We start from the raw sequence: 20,266 nt of genomic DNA on the forward strand, positions 1-20,266 counted from the left end.
GAAAGCAGATAAATTGGCAATAATAATCCTTCTGTTATCCCTCCAGGGGATGGAGAGATTTGGGATGGATCTTGTCTTTTTAAGAGACACTTGAAGCTGAGGGAAGAGGAGGCCAAAGCTGGAGGGGTGTGTGACCACATTACACACTTACAAAACTCATGGGGAGTCCCTGGACAATTGAAGTAATGAGGCAGAAACAATCCATAATCTCCTGTTTGCTCAACTGAGAGTGAAAATAAATATAAAGGGGGCTATGGGGCAGAGGTCCAACTCCACCAGTGGCTGGTAAACCCAGTGATGATTTTGACAAGGTGCAATTTCTTCATCAGACAGTCTTTTAGTGGAGCCCCCCTAGAACAAGGATGGTCAAAAAGCAAATCAGGATCTACTGCCCAGTCTTTGGCCAACTGCTGGGTAATTTGTGGTTGATCACTAAGGATATCTGACTCCCAATTCTTTAACAATAGCCACAATAACATGAGCTCTCTCCTGCAAAATGAAGAAAGTGTGGTTTAAGTAATGATGAATTTGTGTTAGGAAGGCCTGTGAACTCAGTTCATTTTGGTTCACAGAACCCAAATCACTGTACAGTAAACAGCTGCTCAGAGTCTTTCTCCCCTCACAGTTCTCCCTTATGAGGAGGAGGGCACCTCTGGAGGTGAAGTCAAACTGCTGGAAAGTTACAGCGCCTGCTGTAGCTGCAGAGATCAATAAAGGAGAGGCATGTTTTATTGCAGCTGGGGCAGATGAAGGCGTCTGGTTCTGCTGCAGATGCACCACGGCATTTCTTCTCTCTCTGCTCCTCCTAGTGGTCATTCCTGCTTTGGTCACTGCTGTGGATACACAACCAAACTGGCTCCAGGCACCATGGTTGTCAGCAAGGGATTCCCACATGGTGGGGTTATATAATAATAATAATAATTTATTATTTATACCCCGCCCATCTGGCCGAGTTTCCCCAGCCACTCTGGCTCCCAATCAAATGTTAAAAACAGTACAGCATTAAATATTAAAAACTTCCCTGAACAGGGCTGCCTTCAGATGTCTTTTAAAGATAGGATAGCTACTTATTTCCTTCACATCTGAAGGGAAGGTGTTCCACAGGGTGGGCGCCACTACCGAGAAGGCCCTCTGTCTCATTCTCAGCCTTCATGTCATGTTTACAGACATCTTTGTAACACAGAGTTGGGTAGCCAACAGACCTGGTGCCTGAAGCCCGCTCCCTGTAGACCTTGTCCTTGGGAATCTTGCCAATTTCCATTCTGTGGACATGGCCAAACCAGCATAGATGTCACTGAGACAGGAGATTATTGAAATTATATAAGATTATTGAAATTATAGAATGAAAACTGAAGTGTGGGTGAGAAGGATTGAGCAAGTGAAGGTTAGATTGTGAATGAAGGATTGTTTTTCAAAGTTACCATGAGAGTGAGACAGAATAACACATACACAGGGGCCTCTTGCAGAATCTTGGAAGCAGGATGGCAGAAGGAACAGAAGCTGCTTGCCATGCCTTGTGCTTGTTGCTGTGCCTCATGAGTAGCTGCCTCTTTGCAAGTTTGAAAAGTGTGCAAATATTGCCTTATGAAATGTTTGGGTATGCCACCCCTCACTACTTGATGGTTGGGGTTGTGTTGCACTGGCCTTGCAATGCCTAAATAAACAGCCTGTTTTGCTGACCTCTGGAATCTGAATTTTATTGGCTGTCCAGGCTGAACCCACAGGGCAGAGATCAGCAAACTTTTTCAGCAGGGGGCCAGTCCACTGTCCCTCAGACCTTGTGGGGGGCTGGACTATAGAGTGGTACCTCGGGTTAAGTACTTAATTCGTTCTGGAGGTCTGTTCTTAACCTGAAACTGTTCTTAACCTGAAGCACCACTTTAGCTAATGGGGCCTCCCTCTGCTGCCACATCGCCAGAGCACGATTTTTGTTCTCATCCTGAAGCAAAGTTCTTAACCCAAGGTACTATTTATGGGTTAGCGGAGTCTGTAACCTGAAGCGTATGTAACCTGAAGCGTATGTAACCTGAAGCGTATGTAACCCGAGGTACCACTGTATTTTCCCAGACCGTCCGCAGGCCAGATTTAGAAGGCGATTGGACTAGATCCAGCCCCTGGGCCTTAGTTTGCCTACTCACGTCACAGGGTATTTGGTATTGAACCCCAATATTTTCCCAACGGTACCAGGCTGGCAAAGCCTGGTCTAAAGGAACTACTTCCCCTCAGGGAAGTGCTGGCAATGCACTTGCTAAAAACTTTTATTCTTATTCAGGTGATTTTTCCAGCACTTTAATCAGCACTGGGTACTGCTGTTTCATTTATTAATTAGACATTATTTAATGTGCTGTTTTTAAGTAATCTGTATTTTGTTTCAACGAACAGCCTTAATATTTTTTTAATTATAGGTGGCATATAAATGATTTTCAAATATAATAAAATAAAGTTTATAACTTTTTTCTTTTGGGTGAAGTCTGGTTACATTTGTTCACCCTTACTGCAAAGCTTCCCAGAAAATGTAGCCCATCTTTGATATCCAGTGGTAGCTGTTGCAAGGAAGGGCTTTGTCTTTTAATAGCTTTAACTTTCAAAGCTTTAACTTCTGGTAAAGTGGTGGTAGTTCATCTACAAGCCCATTGCAAGCCCCTGTGTGATGCATCCCGCCTAAGCCAAAGTCCAAGATCCAGAAAAAAATTCTGCTTGCACCGGTGAGCAAGGATCATATTTCTCTGGACCAAGAAGCTTCTCCCACAATTCCTAGAAAAGTCCCTGCAGACACACTTAGCATCTTAATTGGCTGTACAGCTGTTTTTTGTTGTACGAGGAGGGGTTGGGGGAGCTAGACAAACTCTTTATTAAAGGGTAGGGGGGCATCATTTGTAGCAATTATTCTCAAATTGAGGTGGAGGAAGCTGTCATTCCGGCATTTACTGTTTCTTCTCCCTTGTACAGTTGTTGTGTTTTCTTTCTCATGACAGTGATGTTGGAGTATCACACAAGCACCCTGTCAGGAGAGATATGCAGTAAACACTTGACACCTAAGTGCAAGAATACATGGCCTGTGGCAAATATGAATTATTCAGCCAGAAATCAAGATAATTTTGCTTCTCACTTAAGAAACTAAGTCTCTTCCTTTCTTCCCTGTCTTAGTATCTCTTTTCTGCCGTATCCTTTCCTCTCTTCCCATCTTTTTTTAATTCATTCTTTCTGTAACTAACTACAATTAATGTAATGACTTATTTTCTTCTAGGGTATTTCCAGACCCATGATACTGGTGCGCACAGTTGTTGGGGGGGGGCGCATTGTTTTGTTTTTGCAGTGTCCGTCATCACAAGGCCAATCCATACTCCCCGGCCCCCATTTTAATATGGGTTCCCTCTTTCTGTGGAAAATTTGGGGAGTAAAAATAACTCATGGAAGCTTATCCATGTATTGTTATTAATAGTACTTTGATTTCTTGCCCACCCTTCACCATAAGGTCCCTGGGTGGCTTACAAAAATTTAAAATCCAATATTAAAAATAGTTCAAAACAAATTACCACCACCAGGATAGCATGGTACCTGAAAATACACACACACACACACACACATATACAGTCATACCTCATGTTACATTTGCTTCAGGTTGCGCATTTTCGGGTTGCGTCCCACAGCGACCCAGAAGTACCGGAAAGGGTTACTTCCGGGTTTCACCATTCACACATGCGCAGACGCACAAAATGACATCACACACATGCACAGAATCATCAAATTGCGACCCATGCATACACAGACACGCAGACACGGGTTGCGTTCCTCTCAGGTTGTGAACAGGCCTCCGGAACGGATCCAGTTCGCAACCAGATGTACCACTGTGTGTGTGTGTGTGTGTGTGTGTGTGTGTGTGTGTAATCTCAGGTGTTAAGGACCAGGGTAAAGAGGAGCATCTTCCACACATGATAGAAACTATCTAATGAACACATGTGAGGAAGGAATTCTGCAACCTAGGAGCTGCTACAGAGAATGCCCTCTCCTGGTTCCCCTCCCTGAACTTCTGTGAGTGGTGGAACTGTCAAGAGGTTCCTCTCTGCTGATCTTATTATAAAGGTCTATAGCGGAGGCAGTATTTCAGATATTTGATGGATAAAGAGGCTTTCTTGGGGGTTTTCTATTGTCACTTCCCCTGCTTCTGTTTGCACTTCACCCAAGTACAACCTAGCCATTTTATTTTTGTTGACCTAGAAGATGTGACCCTGCCTGTCTACATGTATTGCACATTCATGGTACACCCATGAGTCCTTATTAGTCTTGTGAAAGGCCTATTTGGAGTCCCACCAAGAAGGTCCATTGGTGAGCCATTTGCTGCATGGGTAAGAATTGCTGGACTGGAACAACTGTGGGGCCCTTCAGTCACTGTTGGGTTAGTGGATTTTGCAAGGATCCTGCTGGCCAGCATGAAGAATGGCCACGGCTGTGGCAACCTTGCTGAGTTGGTAGTGTTGAGTGAGGGCAGCAGCTCTCTCACAAGGAGAGTTTAGTGCTATATTTTCTAACAGGTTTTTTCTGAAAGATATTAAGCAAATTGCCATATGATTCCACTTCTGCCACTGTATCCCTTAAACACCACTGATTCCATGTTTAGTAAGGAACAGGGAGAAATCTGATTTAGTTCATATTTAGAGGCAAATCTGCACCTAATTTGCACTTTCCAAAACAATATGAGAACCAGAACAGTCATCCTTCAAAATTAACACTTTTCTCATTTTTGGAATGCAATTTTCCAGCCAAGCAATGTGTATACAAATGCATATACTAGAGTAAAGTGTGCCTTAAAATGAATATATTCGTGATATACAAAAACACATTGGGCTAGGGGAAATTGCTTGCAACAATGTGTATTTTAAGCAAAAGTACACACATACAGTTGTGTATGTTAGAAGAAATTTGCACTGGAAGGCTAACAAATTTTCAAGAGGACTATTTAAAAAGTGAATTTGAAAACTGATATAGTGGTGAATTGAACTTAAGATTCGAAAATTAAGAACCTGAGAGAAACCAAAACTGACAGATTCACTCATCCCTAGTGCTTAGTGTTTAATATGCTTTCACCTAGGGCAATCTGAAATGAAATCAAAAGCAATCAAATGCATGACACAAAATGGAATGCTACTATGTAATATTGTGGTGGAAATGAATCTATTTATCACACTTTCATCTTCAACCCCCATCCCTACAGCCCTTCATTTTGCCCATTGTGAAATGCCCTGATAGCATTGGCTCTTGTGCACTTTACCCCACCTCCCAGAACTGTAATGGCTTCCCTTATGGGAAAATTACTGCAGCTCCTCTCCTGAAATTTGGCATAATTTGTACATGCAGAAAGCAGTGGCCTAGTGTTTGTGAAACCTGCCCCTCCAGGGATGCACCTATCAGACTACGGAGTGTGCGATGTATATGTGCGTGGTGATGCAATGTTGCTGTTGCCGCAAGATCAAACGCAGGAAAAGCTTCCAATCCTTCTTGCACCATGGCACAAAAGTGCATGACATCTTTTTTTTTTACCTTTCCTCTTTGTGTTGCCCTCAATCTGGATACTTCAAGATCTTTGGTTGTGTAAAATGTAGTAATTTCTAATGTGGTTATTATGGTAAAGGTTTATTTTCCTAGGAGGGGCGCCAATACAGCTCCTTTCAAAGGGTGCAAGGGAAAGGAACCTAGCAATAGACATCTGGTCATGCAAGGGGAGCACCCAGGTCCATAAGGTATGCAAGCAGAAGCTCAACAACCATCTGCCAGGGATGCTGTACTTGTTACAAGTTCCTGCACTGAGTTGCGGGTTGGTCTAAATGACTTCCAAGGTGCTTTCCAACTTTGTAATCCTATGATTTTGGGGGACAATGTGAGGCAAGATATAATCATTCAGAACAATGCCATATTTTTAGTGTCTTGATGATGCTTTGTTTTTTTGAAAATATTGTTGCAGTTTTTCAACAAAATGTCTGGAAAGGATTTTAACATAGTACAAGTTGGCTTGCAAACACATTTGAATAAATTTGTTTACAGGCTCTGCAGGGATTGCCCCTAACCTGCACATTTTTTACTTTTGCACAAAGGAACAGACTCCCTTACCGAATTCTTGATGTCTGTTCATTTTCCAGCTGTCTTGGTTTTCACAGTGGAGCAAAAAGTAAGCACCCACTTCCACCCCAAACCAACTCCATGGCCAATGCAGAGAACAGTGTCTAGACCAGGAACACACAGCTACTCTTCCCACATAACACCAACTGGGGCATTGTAACCTTTGGAATAATTTCTTGGGGCAAATTAATTTCAGCATACACTCAGCAATATTTCATACCTAGTTCCAATGTTTAAAAACCCACTAAACAGCACAAATATGCCTTTTGCAAAGAAAGCTCTTTTGCTGATCAGTGCCAATAAACATTTGACAGCTCACATGCCTCTTCTTCTGGTAAAGTCCCCGCCTTAGTCGAAGAGCTGTTTCCAACAATATCTCCTCCTCCTTCTCTTTCCTTTCCTCTAGCTCTTTTCCCACTTCCCTCTTCCTCCTGAACAGCCATTTACAGCAACGCAGCCATTGTTTATGAGGTTGGGACTGGCTGTCAGCCAATCAGAGCTGAGCAGCTGGGATATAATAGCCCAGGCGCCAGCCATTACAGAGGAAGGAGAAGACCGGTCATCAGTGACATCACCTCTCAGAAAGTAAGCGGGGGAAGGAGGAAGCATTGATTTAAATTTTGAGAGATGACTGGAAATTTGGACCGTGAGGAGAAAGCGGTGCATCAGAGGACAATCTGGAACATATAAAAAGATGGCCAGGGAGCCACCATGAGTACAACATCTAAAATGCTAAAAATAAGGCAGCTGGTGTCCTTTATATTGCTGCCAAATGATACATGCAGGATACTGTACAGACAGGTACACTGCTGTTGTTTAGTCGTTTAGTCGTGTCCGACTCTTCGTGACCCTATGGACCAGAGCACACCAGGTACTCCTGTCTTCCACTGCCTCCCGCAGTTTGGTCAAACTCATGCTGGTTGCTTCGAGAACACTGCTAAAGCATAGCATAGGCACACTGCTAAAGCATAGCTTTCCTTGCTTCCCCCAAAGAATTCAAGGAATTGTAGTTTGGTTCCCTGGAAAGAGGGAACATGCTAAACCACATTAAGCCTCTAATGTCAAGAATGTTCCAGGTGGAGTTTGTAGGCCAGGCCAAAGGTCAAGCAGACTATTTAACACAGGAGCAGGAATTCAAACAAATTAGCAGGCCCATGGACAGCTCCAAGTGGAGCTCTGTTGAACTGAACAGGAATTTAATGAGGCTTAGAAACACAGGGCCAAGGTGAGTTGAGGTGAAGCCATTTCAAGCATTATCCACCCTGCCCTTCCCAGTCTCAATGGTTACACAGTTGCCAGTCCCAGTTCACCACCAGCAGTACCACCATGGCTTCACCCATGCAGCCACCCACTGATGTGCCCACTAATACTGTGCCTCACTGCCACTGCTGCATTGTAGCATCAGCATCAGTGAAGCTGTGGGCAAGGATTCAGTGGCAGTGGCAGAGCTGGAAGGAGCTCAGACACAATGGGAGGCAGGGAGGCATCCAGGCTCTGTGGGGCGGCCATGTCGGGGGGGGGGGGGCGGTGATGGGGAATTTTATTCTACTGTCTGACTCAGATTCTGAAGACTCCCTGCAACAGAAGCACTGGAATAAATGTCTTAAAATCAGGTCACAACCCTTTAAAACATAGGAAGCCTCTCTGGGGGGCGGGATGTAGCTTGCAACTCTGAATAGGCTGCTGACTATATCAATGGCAGGGATCAATGGGGTTTCATTGTAGCTTTGCTTACTAAATGTAAGTGAGATAATGCCATGCCAGATTAGATCACTGCCTGGGCAGACATCTTATCCAATGCAAACTGAAGATTTTCCAATGCAAATTACCTCCATCTGAATTACTGTGATTTGCATAGGGAACATTTTCCAATTCACCCCCCGCCCCTGCAATACGCACTTCACTCCTCCAACCTGGCTTTGCCAAGCCCCTCAACATCCTTCATGGGTGCTCAACAGCTTCGTCCAGTCTTTTCTCTGAGGTCTCTGCCCTCCCTCTCTACTGCCCCACAGGAGGGAGTGCAGGAGTCAGAAGTTGCTACTGCAAGGAGCCAATTGCTGCTTGCTGAAAGAGATGGTTTAATAACATTAATATGCATGAGGTGAGGAGAAGGGAGTGTTCTCTGTATTAAATATTTACCACTCAAGCCTTTGCATGTCTTCTAGGAATTCTGAAGGTCTGAAATTATTGCTGAAGGGGGATTCCAGGGACACAGCAGAAGAATCCCAGAGTGCCTAGCCTTGGCTTCCCTTTGGCTGCAAGACCCCAGTGGCTGTGCAATGGATACTGCAAGTTGGGCTTTGCTCCCTGGTGCAGGTTTGAACACAGCCATCTCCCCACTGTAGTCGCCTGCCAGTAAACAAGGGAGTCATTCTGTGGCTTGTGTTTCCTGGAGCCATGTGGTCTTCCAAGTGGGGATTCCTTCTCCAAAGTGTGTGATGTAAGGGTCACTTCTGAAGTGCAGGTGGTCATCATGACAGCCTCCACAGACGTGCTTCTGCAGCCCTACCCTGTCTAAGTCTCTGCAACCCTTTGCAGCTCAAGGGCTGCATTCCTTGTGGGCAATCTTCCAGAGCTCACATGGATGGGGACAGATGGAAAAGTGGGTGGAGCAACAGATAAAACTTTTACTCTTGTACAGTAGAGTACATCCCACCCATGCCAAAGCCAGAGGTTTCTACACACCTGCATCCACACACATCTATGTCCCATCCAGCAAGCTGCAAGCATTATCTCAGTTCAAGAATACATTCCAGCCAGTCAAAGGCTTTGGGAGAGACTTGAGAAAGAAAGCTAGTGAGGGGTGTATCTTGGGGAGGAGGCATGCACTAGGGACAGTCTCTGGTGCCAGACAGAGCTGCTTGGAGACCACTACTGCTCTAAACAAATATCACCTTCAGGTGTTGGGTTTTTGCAGTAGAAGAGGAAAGAGTTACACCCTTTCTTCCATTCTGATGATTACCAGCCTTCCCAGCCGATGCTACTTGTTTTCCCCATCAGGTAAATGTACATCAACAAGCTAGAAATTAAATTAGGAAGCCTTAAGTGGGTAGGGAGTCTGGCAGACAATGGCTGCTTTTGAACATCATGCCATAGTTTAAAATGAATGCACTGGTTCCCAAGGAGGAGATTACAAACACTTTGTTCCTCCCTTGGCTTTTTAGGCCAGTGCAGGACTGCAGCCAAGCCAAGGTTTGCTTCAGCATGTCATCAAAACCTGAGATCATGGTTAAAAGCTCTCCCCGTTGGACACAGCCTGTAGCCATGGTTTTTGTCCTAAGGTTAAAAAGCAGGGAGGAAAGAGGGGGTGAGCTCTTCACTGGGGGCCAGCATGTTCGTGAGGTCATGGCAAGCTGTACTTTTCTAACCAGAGGGTCAGGTGGTCACCTTCTGCTTCCTCCTGTATGAACTCCTGGCTATCTACTGTTCTTTAGCAGAGTTTGTTGACTGAGAGATACTTCTCTTGGGGTGGAGAAATTGCACTGGAATGCAGGGAAGGAGCCTCTTTTAAAAAGGGGTAGTCAGTGATGGCTGGTGGCCAAGAGGACTGGTGAGACAGGGAATGCAACTGGAGGTGGAATCAGAGCCAACTACAGGGAGAACCAGCTTCTTCTAGTTTTTGTCGCCATCCTTTTCCCTGCTGAGTTCTACAATAGCCAACACCTGGAGACTAAGGCGAAGGAGGCTGCCAGCCAGGGACACCCCTTGAACTAGTTGTAAGTAAGAAGGTGGGCAAGTGGGAGGTTACTGAGAATCAACTGGTGTTGGTGGGTCATCCTAATGGAACCTCAACTGGGGGTAATAAATGCCTCAAGAGTCATCAAGGTTATAACAGCTTAGTTTTACCAGGAATGAGATGCCTGTTTTCAGTGTTCCTGAATCTCATATTCACTGCTCTCTCCACCAACAAAATCCAAAAGGTGCTGAAGAAAGGCAGGAGTGTGGAGGATCAATTCAAAAGTGCAAGAATTATCTCTCTCTCTCTTTTCCTATCCCACTCCCTATCCCCTGCACATTATTTGGGGCAAACCTATGTGTGCAAGGAGGCCCACTAGTGATAGAAGACTATATTTGTAGTTTTTTTATATATATACTGTGTGTGTGTGTGTGTGTGTGTGTGTGTGTGTGTGTGTGTTTTCAGTGGAGGGGATTGTATTTCTTCATTTCTCAGTTTTTCCAAATTATAATTATTTTTAATTTATTCCACTGGAGGAAATTTTATTTCTTCTTTTCTTCCTTTATTTTGCTTTGGCTGCATGCACACCATGCATTGAAAGCAACCCCCTGTCCTGTTCCAAATATTGAGAAGTGGCATTTGCACCTCACAGAACGGCAATTCCCTGCACCTTTAACAAATTGGAGCTCCAATAATTCTGTGGGACTGAGGGAGGAATGTGCTTTAAATGTGTGTACACAGCCAGAGTATTTTCTGTGCCACTCACTTTGGTCCTGCCCACTTCCACCTTGGCATGCAACTCTCAGAAGCCTGGTCATATTTGAACCTGGCCCTTGGGATGAAAGAGGTTCCCCACCCCTGATATAAGAGTCTATTTCACCAAACGCATAATGCACCAAATGCATGCACAAACACACAGGCACACGGTGGTGGTGAAGTGGAATTGTAAGTGGTGTGGAAAATGAAATGCAAAAAGTACAGCTTGTGGCAACCCCGTTAGAACTAGAATGCATGCATGCCCGCAAAAAAATAACAACAACACCTCAGTGACCCTTTAAACAGCAGTGAGAGGTGATAAAACAACCAACTTGGCAATGCTCTGTTGATTAACATATGTAATGGGACAGGAAACCATTTTCTCTATTCAGACTCAAATGAGTAGAATTGAATTTACTGATATGTCAGCTATTCCACTTTAAAGCCTCCTTTGAAATTCCTTTGTTAAAGGGTGGCCACTTTAAGATCTGTGGGCTTCTCGGCATCCTGTTCAGTGGCCTTTTCAGTACAATGCTTGACTAAAAGGAGGCCCTTCCCAATTGTTTTCTAGCACTACCAAATGTTACAAAGCCAACCAGAGGCTCTCAATTAATAGCTCTGTGTTTTGACACAGCTTTTGACACTGGTGGCTTGCGCTTGTCCTCCCCAGATCAATAGTGCAAATGCTTGCCAGCTGTGGGTGCACAGTACTGTGAAAAATTGCTTGTTCTGAAGGACACCTCCCAGCATCCACCACTCCCAGGGCAAATGGTGATAAATAACTTGACCTGAGGATATGGACATCTGAGCATGTCTGGAACTTCCTGCCAAACCCATTTTGAGTGTCCCCACAATCTGTGTAACACCCATGCATATGGGGAAGCCCCAGGGAAAGGCAGCATTACTCAGGAGCCTCTATGAAATCTATTGATTTCTCTTTTGCTTATCATCCCTTGAAAAGTGACTGATACGAAAGTCAAGAACAAGAAAGCTCTTTGATAGCCTAACAAGTTGGAAGTCAGACTGCAATGCATTTGAGGTATAAGGCTATTTGTTTCCCAGACTTAGGGAGGATTGGACAAGCACACGTGCGCGCGCGCGCGCACACGCACACACACACACACACAACACACTCCCATACTTTAGGGAAATAATTACATCTATCAAGTTATTAATATGTCTTTCAATACCTAAACCATTGATTTATGTTACTGTATTAACATTTTGTATATTGCCAAGACTTCAGGACATATTTCAATTCAAATCCCTGAAACTTTTCTAGGCTTCTTATAGAAATTCTATTCTCTGCAGCTCCAAACTTTGGGCACACCATTAGGATCAAGGAGTCAATATATTTTCCAGGGGGGAACTGTTGCTTTTCTCCAGACATGTTAGGACTTTGTTAGTGGTAGGGGATTTTGCTTTTTGTTTTGTATTTTGGACGGCCTAGGTGGTTTTATTGTGCTGCTTAACTCAATTAAAGTAAGTTTGGTTTCTTCTGACTGCCCAAGCAGATCCATTTTGTACACAGGATGGGCTGCAAGCGCAGATCAGATGAGGCAGCCTCACTTTTTGCAGAGGCTGCCTATAAAATATTTAGTGAGCTGCCACAGGCAATTGCATTAAAGGAGGTAGTTAAACACCCCCTACCCGAGGGCACCCCCCCTGCCATGTAAATCAAACAAATTGGACTCTTTTCACAATTGACACACATGATTTTACTTATGGTGAATAATTTAGTATTAAAAAGTAGAGACACACTTTGCCCCATCTGTAATTTCTTTTCCTTTTATTCTTTTCCCTCACACTCCCTTCTCTACAGAGAGTTGGAGTGGTAGGGATGCCAGCCCTCCTCCTAATGTAGGAGGCGGCAAGAGGGGCATTTTGCTGCCTGGGTGACCCGTTAAAAAGATTCCCGCTTCTTAATGGAAGAAGCCGCGTTCGCTCCGGAAACTCACCAAGTTGTCCATTTAAAATCCTAAACAGGATTAACACTGAGGGAAAAGGCAGCTGGCCTCGATGAATTCCCTCCTGGCACCTTCAGTGGGCAATTGCACTTTTTAAATTAAGAGCTCTCCTTTAGTACAAAGTGGGTCAGGTTTTTTTTTTAATAAAGGTTTTTACAGACCTGATTAATCTCCCTAGCATCTATGGGCATCCTCATAATCAGCGCCTTGTGGTTTATTGCCCCTGGGGCTAGGCTGATATGCTTGTTAGGCCTCAGCCCTTCTTTGAAGTTAACTAGATCAACTAGGTTACAAACTTCCCTTGCCAACCCAAGCCATGATGGCAGTGATACACAACCTCAACCATGGGCCTCCTCCTCACTGTTGTCTAGTGGTTACAGCAAATGAGGGAGACTTTCCACCCTTATCTAAGAGCCCATTCCCTCAATGGCAATTTATCAGGGGTCACATGTTGACAGTGGGCAGAGCCAGAACAAATAATGGGAGGAACCACCTTATTTCTCCCTCTGGCACCCCATTATCTTGCTGTCTTCATCTCTACCCAGTGGGCTGGCAGGCAAAAGAAAGAGAGCACCCTTGCCACACATCTGCCCTGGTCACAGGCAGAAGATCCTCCACCCCACCACCATGCTCCATTCATTGCTGCATCTATTTTGGCTCCCCTCTTCTCCTTTCCCTCTGGACTCTCCTCACTCACATGAAATTAGCCTTAATCAAATTCTGTCAGGCACAAACCATTCCTCCCAGCATCCTTTTTATTGTGCATTTCACACATAAGTAGACCTACAGGATAGTCCTTCAGACATTGCTACGGACAATTTCCTCTGGGGTCAACATTCTACCCCACCATACCATCGAAATCTCATTGGTAAATCTCATGCCTGAAGTGGCTGTCTCACTCTCCCTAATGGTAGGACTGCTCCTGTGTAGATGGAGGGTATTACACAAACTTCATCACAATTGAATGAAACCCCCCCCCCCATAATGGTAGAGCATGATTAAAATCCTCCTCTGTTAATTTTAATACACAGGCAGGCTGATCTAGGGCGAGGAGCTTCTAATTGTATTTGGGTCCCAAGACATTGAGAGCTTTCAAGATGAGCACCATAGCTGATGTGAGCCATGGCTGACTCCGCACTGGGGTAGCAATTGCTCTCAGGTGAAGAGCAGGAGCAGAAGGATGCAGATGATACTATGTGTGTGGAGTGGCCCAAGGAAGAGGATGGGGGCCCTGTTTGTTTGTCTTTAGGAACCGGGGAGGGAAAGCAGTCCTGCCGGCTCCCTGTCAACCTCCATCCATAAAACTGAGGGGGCCCTTAGCAATGAGAAAGGGCACCAACCTGCTAGGATGAGAGACTGGTTAGCAGAGGAAGGAGCCAGGGGTGGCTGATCTCAGTCCCGTCACCCAGGACTAGGCACCACTTCTTCTGTTGTCCATGCCTCCAGTGAAGCATGCACCTCGAAGTGCAGCAAACCTTTAAGTACAGCAATCTCCTAGTGAGAGAAAGTCACATGAATAGCATAGGTAGAATGCATCTCATCAAATTCTTAAGCTCCTTCCATTTTAGGGTTTGGCAGGTGATGTTGTGTGTCCCACCCCATGACAGATGACAACACAGGAAGTCTCACTCCTGAGAGCCACGATGTAATGCTTTGGAGTATCAGATTACCTCCTCTATGAAAACATCCATCATTCATGGTTTGGAAGCCTGCAGCCAATCTTGGAAGGTGCAAGCATGCTGTGTCTTGCTTTTAAATGTTGGTAGGAGGGGCAAATCCGTCTGTTGAGACATCTTTGTCACTTGCATCAAATCTTGGACTCCTGATGCCACTCATGAATTCTCTAATCTGTGGGATATAATCCACTGAGAGCAGTCAAGTACAACATTCCTTGTTTTCCGAGAGTGAACATGCAAGGGAATGCTTGGTCCAGCCAGATTAAACTTCCTGTTCCTCCTGGCCTGGAGCTTCCTTCCTTGTATGGTAAAAGGACAAGGCATGCTGCCACTCTCTCTCTTTTCCATCTTTCTTTCGTCCTGCAAACTTCCCGGAATGAACTGCTGGCTGCCCCAGGTCATCTCCCTTATGGGATAAACTTGTTAGTATAAGTTTGTAACTTTAAGCCTAACACCTGCCTTCAGGGATCACACTGTGCTCTGCCTGATTGTGAGTAAACTTCCTTTTTATTGCTTATGAATAAGACCTTGGTGTCTTTATTCTTTTAGGAGGGACTCAAGGGGTCCTACCAGGAAAATATTAGAACACATTTCAGTCTGGATAAACCAGATTGAATTGTGTATTGTCTTAAGAAACACACGAGTTTGCAACTAGTTTTCTGCTGTGTATAGGGGAATGTAAACTCTGCTAAGTAAAGGAACTTGCTAGCAGCACAAGTTAGGAAAGATATTAATAAACAATATATCCTCTCCTGCCACCCTGAACATTCCCACATAATCCTGTCCATGGCAATCTGTACCTATGTCAAGCCTGACCTGTACTGTTGCATGCCTTGAATAAAGTTAACTTTCTGACTCATACATGCCTCAGTCAGGATACTTGGAATGGGAGTGACATGACAACACATTTAATTGGCAGAAGCATGGAATTTTGATGGGGCTCAGCCCCCTCCTTGATTTTTTTGGGGAGCCCTCAGCCCCCCATCCCCCTAGATGGCTCTTTTCTTTTCTTTCTTTTCTTTTCTTTTCTTTTTTTCCCTGATACAGTTACAAGCTTGGTGGATCAGGGGAATGCTGTGCACACTGTGTATCTTGATTTCAGTGAAGACTTTGACAAAGTCCCCCATGATATTTGTGTATGGAAGCTGATGAAATGTAGACTGGATGAGGTTACTCTTAGGTTGATTTGTAGCTGGTTGACTGACCAAACCCAAAGAGTGCTCGGTAATGGTTCCTAAACATCCTGGGGGAAAGTGACCAGTGGGGCTCATCAGGATTCTGTCCTGGGCACATTGTTGTTCAACATCTTTATAAATGACTTGGGTGAAAGAATTGAGGGGAAATTCATCAAATTTTCAGATGACACCAAACTGAGAGGGGTAGCTAATGCTACAGAATACAGCATTCAAAATGACCTTAATATGTTAGAGAACTGGGCCCAAGCTAACAAAATGAATTTCAATGGGCATAAATGTAAGGTTCTGCACTTAAACGAGATGAATCAGCTGCGCAAACATAAAATTGGGGGTACCTGGCTTGCCCATAGTACATGTGAAAAGGATCTAGGAGTCTTAGTAGACCACAAGCTTAACATGAGTCAACTGTCTGATGCAGCAGGAAAAAAAGCTAATGCTTTTCTAGGCTGCACCAACAGAAGTATAATGTCCTAATCAAGGGAAGTAATAGTCCCACTCTATTCTGCCTTGGGCAGACCACACCTGGAATACTATGTCCAGTTCTGGGTGCAACAATTTAAGAAGGATTTTGACAAGCTGGAATGTGTGCAGAGGAGGGCAACCAAGATGATTAAGGATCTGAAAATCAAGCCTTTTGAGGAATGCTTGAGGGAGCTGGGTGTGTTTAGCCTGGAAAAGAGGAGACTGAGAACAGATATGATAGCCATATTCAGATATCTAAAGGGCTGTCACATGGAAGGTGGAACAAGCTTGCTTTCCTGCTCCAGAGGGTAGGACTCAAACCAATGGATTCAAGTTACAAGAAAGGAGATTCTGACTAAACATCAGAAACAACTCTCTGATGGCAAGAGCTGGGAAGGTGGTGGACTCTCCTTCCTTGGAGGTTTTTAAGCAGAGGTTGGATGGCCATCTGCCATTGATACTTTAGTTGAGATTCATGCATTGCAAGTGGTTAGAGTAAATGACCCTCAGGATCCCTTCCAACTATACAATTCTAGGATTCTATGTGATTACAAAATGTCTCCTATTTACCAGGAGACAGACTGAAGCTCAATGGTTAAGCCCATGTTGTGCATGCTTAAGGTCTCTAGCTCAGTCCCTGACACCTGTAGATAGAAATTAGCAGGTGATGTGAAAAAGACCTCTTACCAATGCTCTGACTACTAATACTCTGATGAGCCATTGCGAAGAGAGTCAGAATAGATCACGGGTCAGCAAACGTTTTTAAGCAGGGGGCTGGTCCACTGTCCCTCAGACCTTGTGGACTATATTTTGGAGGGGGGGAAATGAACAAATTCCTATGCCCCACAAATAACCCAGAGATGCATTTTAAATAAAAGGACACATTCTACTCATGTAAAAACACACTGATTTCTGGACTCTCCGCAGGCTGGATTTAGAAGGTGATTGGGCCAGATCTGGCCCCCAGGCCTTAGTTTGCCTACCCATGGAATAAATTCTAAGGCCACTGTGTCTCAAGTCACATTTGCATACTGTGATACACGCGGGGGGGGGTGATATTATCCCAGTGTGCACTACCTGTTTGGTCTCTGCACTTCTACAACCCCTCCCAACTTGTATTCATAAAGCTGTCATCAGTGCATATACTGTCAGCTGCATATATGCAATTGCTGTCTCAAATGCATGTGCCTTAGCTTCACTGAGAAGTACCAGTAAATGTGGTGAAATGTGGTGGTTTTCCTTTTGGACTGAAAAGGTGGTTCGGGGGAAAGCACATTGAAGAGCAGCATTGCTCAAGAAACTACAGGATAGTTCTGTGTGACGTGTGTACACAGATTCAAAAACCGGGGGGGGGGGGAGTGCACTGGAGCCAGAGTAAATGGTAATGTGAAGACAGCCAAAGTTTATCATCTGATCTTTGGCAGCACGCCGTCACTCCATTTTTCTCCATCAGTGGAGAGACACTGAAACAGAGAGTAAGGAGAAGCAGGCTAGCAGCAAGCACATTAAAATTGAAGACTCCCATGTTAGTCTATGTCAGGAGTAGAAATCCAAAAGCCACAACAGGGGAAATACATTCTTGAGACGTTTTGGTTGGTCCTAACGCAGGTACTTATTTATAATACGGTAAAAAAGCAAGGAGATCAAGGACAGAAATCAAGACCTCATTTTCACTGGCAGAGGCAATTCAAAAGAACAACTTTCAGATACATTGTTTTGGAGGGGGCTTCTAGGACTTCCCCGCCCCGCCCCCCCGTCGGAACTGCTTATCCTTGTATTTCTCTCCCCATATGTCCTGACGCTGATATTTTTTCTGCTTCCTTAACTCTGCTGCTTGCTGCACGTGAGGTTTAATTCAGATGGGGCTAGAACAGTGGTAGTCAGTGCAAGACTTCTCCCCCCCCCTCTCAACCCTGTCTAACAGAATGAGCAGGAGATCACTCCACAAAGGCAGGCAGCCACAGCCAAAGGAAATAACTCATTTCCAGGACAGGTGACAGTTAAAAAAAATGTTTTTAATGTAACAAGAACAACAACAACAACAAATAATAATAATGATAATGATATAATGATAATGATAATGATGATGATGATGATAATGATAATAATAATAATAATAATAATAATAATAATAATAATAATAATAATAGAAGAGAAGCACCCTGGCCCTCTTTCTTCTTTGACAAGCCGCGTCCGGGAGCTCTGGCAGCAAAAGGGCGAGCAAGGAGCGTGAGCGCTTCTCCTGCTAAACCAAATAAAATCCCTTTCAGGCTCGGAGATCTCGGAAGTGGGCGGGGCGGAGTCCTGCCGCCGCAGCCAATGGGAGGGCGGCCCGCTGGAAGGGTGTGGTCTGGGCGGCTCTATAATGTCATTGATAGTGCAAGAGCGCCGGCAGAGACAATAAGGGGAGCCGGGCTGGCGCGGTCACCTGCTGGTCTCCTCCTGCTCCTCGCCAACGCCGCCACTACCATAATCACCACCATGATGTCCATGAACAGCAAACAGGCGTTCAGCATGCACCCCATCCTGCACGAGCCCAAGTACACCCACCTCCACTCCAGCTCCGAGGCCATCCGGAGGGCTTGTTTGCCTGCCCCGCAGGTAAGGAACGGGCTCTACAGAAAGGGGATGGAGGTGGGGGAGAGAGGAAAGTGATGGTGGGAGCTAGTATTTCTGTGAAAGGATGTCGGTACCTGGATTCCTTGCTTCCTTTCTCCACCCCTGTGACCCACTCAGTTGGACTGGTTCCTTCTGATCCCCTAGACGCGAGCCTCTGCGAAGGTGCAGATCAAATTTCCAAGTCGGGGGTGCAGGAAGAGGGAAGAGAGGGGCGCGGGACATTTGGGGTGATGGGTGAGCCCGAAAGATAACTCGGGCAAAGTCTGGAAAGAGGAAGAAGACGACTCTGCGGAGATCCGACGGCACTGTCCCGGCCCTTCCTGTTTACCCAAGCCGAGTCCTCCTCTCAAAAGTTGCGTGGCACAAATGAGGAGGGGAGACACGTGGAGGTAGGAAACGGTATACTTTCGGGAAAGAAGGGGGGGGGGCAGGAAAGGTTCATTTGATATATCCCAGCAGCAAGGCGACCCAGCTAGGGTCGGAGGTGGTGGATAGGTGCCTGCTTTCCTTCTCTGGTTGCGTGCCTCTCTCTGAGCTCTGTCCATCTCTCTCCCCACCCCCTCGCAGCTGCAAAGTAACTTCTTCGCCGGCCTGGACGAGACTTTGCTGCGCGGGGCCGAGGCCCTGGCGGCGGTGGACATTGTCTCGCAGAAGAGCCACCCCTTCAAGCCGGACGCCACTTACCACACCATGAGCAGCGTCTCGGTCTCCTGCACGCCCACCTCGTCGTCGGTGCACCTGCACCACCCGTCGGTGCTGAGCGGCCACTCGCACCACGCTCACCATCACCACCATCACCACCAGCCTGCTCAGGGCCTGGATGGCGAGCTGCTGGAGCACCTCAACTCAGCCCTGCCGCTACCGGACGTGGGGGCAGCGCCCGCGCACCCCCACCCGCACGCCCACCTGCCGGCCCTCAATGCCATGGGCCACCCAGCGCACGGCCAGCCGCCCATGGGCATGGGCCACCACCCGCCCCACGGCCTGGCATCGCACACTGTCTTGGCCGGCCCGGAGACAGAGACGGACCCGCGGGAGCTGGAGTCCTTCGCCGAGCGCTTCAAGCAGCGGCGCATCAAGCTGGGCGTGACGCAGGCCGACGTGGGCTCCGCGTTGGCCAACCTCAAGATCCCCGGCGTCGGGTGCCTCAGCCAGAGCACCATCTGCCGCTTCGAGTCGCTCACCCTCTCGCACAACAACATGGTGGCCCTCAAGCCCATCCTGGAAGCCTGGCTGGAGGAGGCGGAGCGGGCCCAGCGCGAGAAGATGGCCAAGCCCGAGGTGTACTCGACGGGAGACAAGAAGCGCAAGCGCACCTCCATCGCGGCGCCGGAGAAGCGCTCGCTGGAGGCCTACTTCGCCGTCCAGCCACGGCCTTCGTCGGAGAAGATCGCCGCCATCGCCGAGAAGCTGGATCTGAAGAAGAACGTGGTGAGGGTCTGGTTTTGCAATCAAAGGCAGAAGCAGAAGCGCATGAAATTCTCCGCCGCTTATTGAGGAGAGAGGATGGGGAAAGGGAAGGAAGAGCGGAGGGGGATAGAAGGCAAAAAGGACGCCTAAAACGGAGGGACAATAATGAATCTAAAATTAAAAGCGGTGAAAACATCTCCCACGAGCATGGGGAGCTCTATAGCGCACCCTGTGTTGGACTTACTGGAACTCCCCTGGCCGAGGAGTAACGAAAGGCAGACACAACTCAACCAGCCCCATCCGAGAGAGAGAGAGAGAGAGAGAAAGAGAGAATAAAGACTCTTTGTTTACTAAGTAAAAGAACAATGCAAATACTTCAATAGATATATA

General features: G+C 46.2%; 1 protein-coding gene across 1 annotated transcript; it reads left to right on the plus strand.

Moving 5' to 3' along the window:
• The first annotated feature begins 5,679 nt into the window (after nt 1-5,679).
• LOC309334278 (brain-specific homeobox/POU domain protein 3-like) lies at nt 5,680-20,005 on the plus strand. The gene is made up of 3 exons (XM_081848518.1): nt 5,680-5,738; nt 18,118-18,448; nt 19,034-20,005. Exons 2-3 carry the CDS (start codon nt 18,167-18,169, stop codon nt 19,961-19,963), a joined length of 1,212 nt encoding a protein of 403 aa, XP_081704644.1. The 5' UTR covers nt 5,680-5,738; nt 18,118-18,166; the 3' UTR covers nt 19,964-20,005.
• Nucleotides 20,006-20,266: the final 261 nt, after the last annotated feature.

This window comes from Podarcis erhardii (assembly GCF_964252035.2).
Source record: "Podarcis erhardii genome assembly, chromosome: Z".
NCBI classification, from domain to species: Eukaryota; Metazoa; Chordata; class Lepidosauria; order Squamata; family Lacertidae; genus Podarcis; species Podarcis erhardii.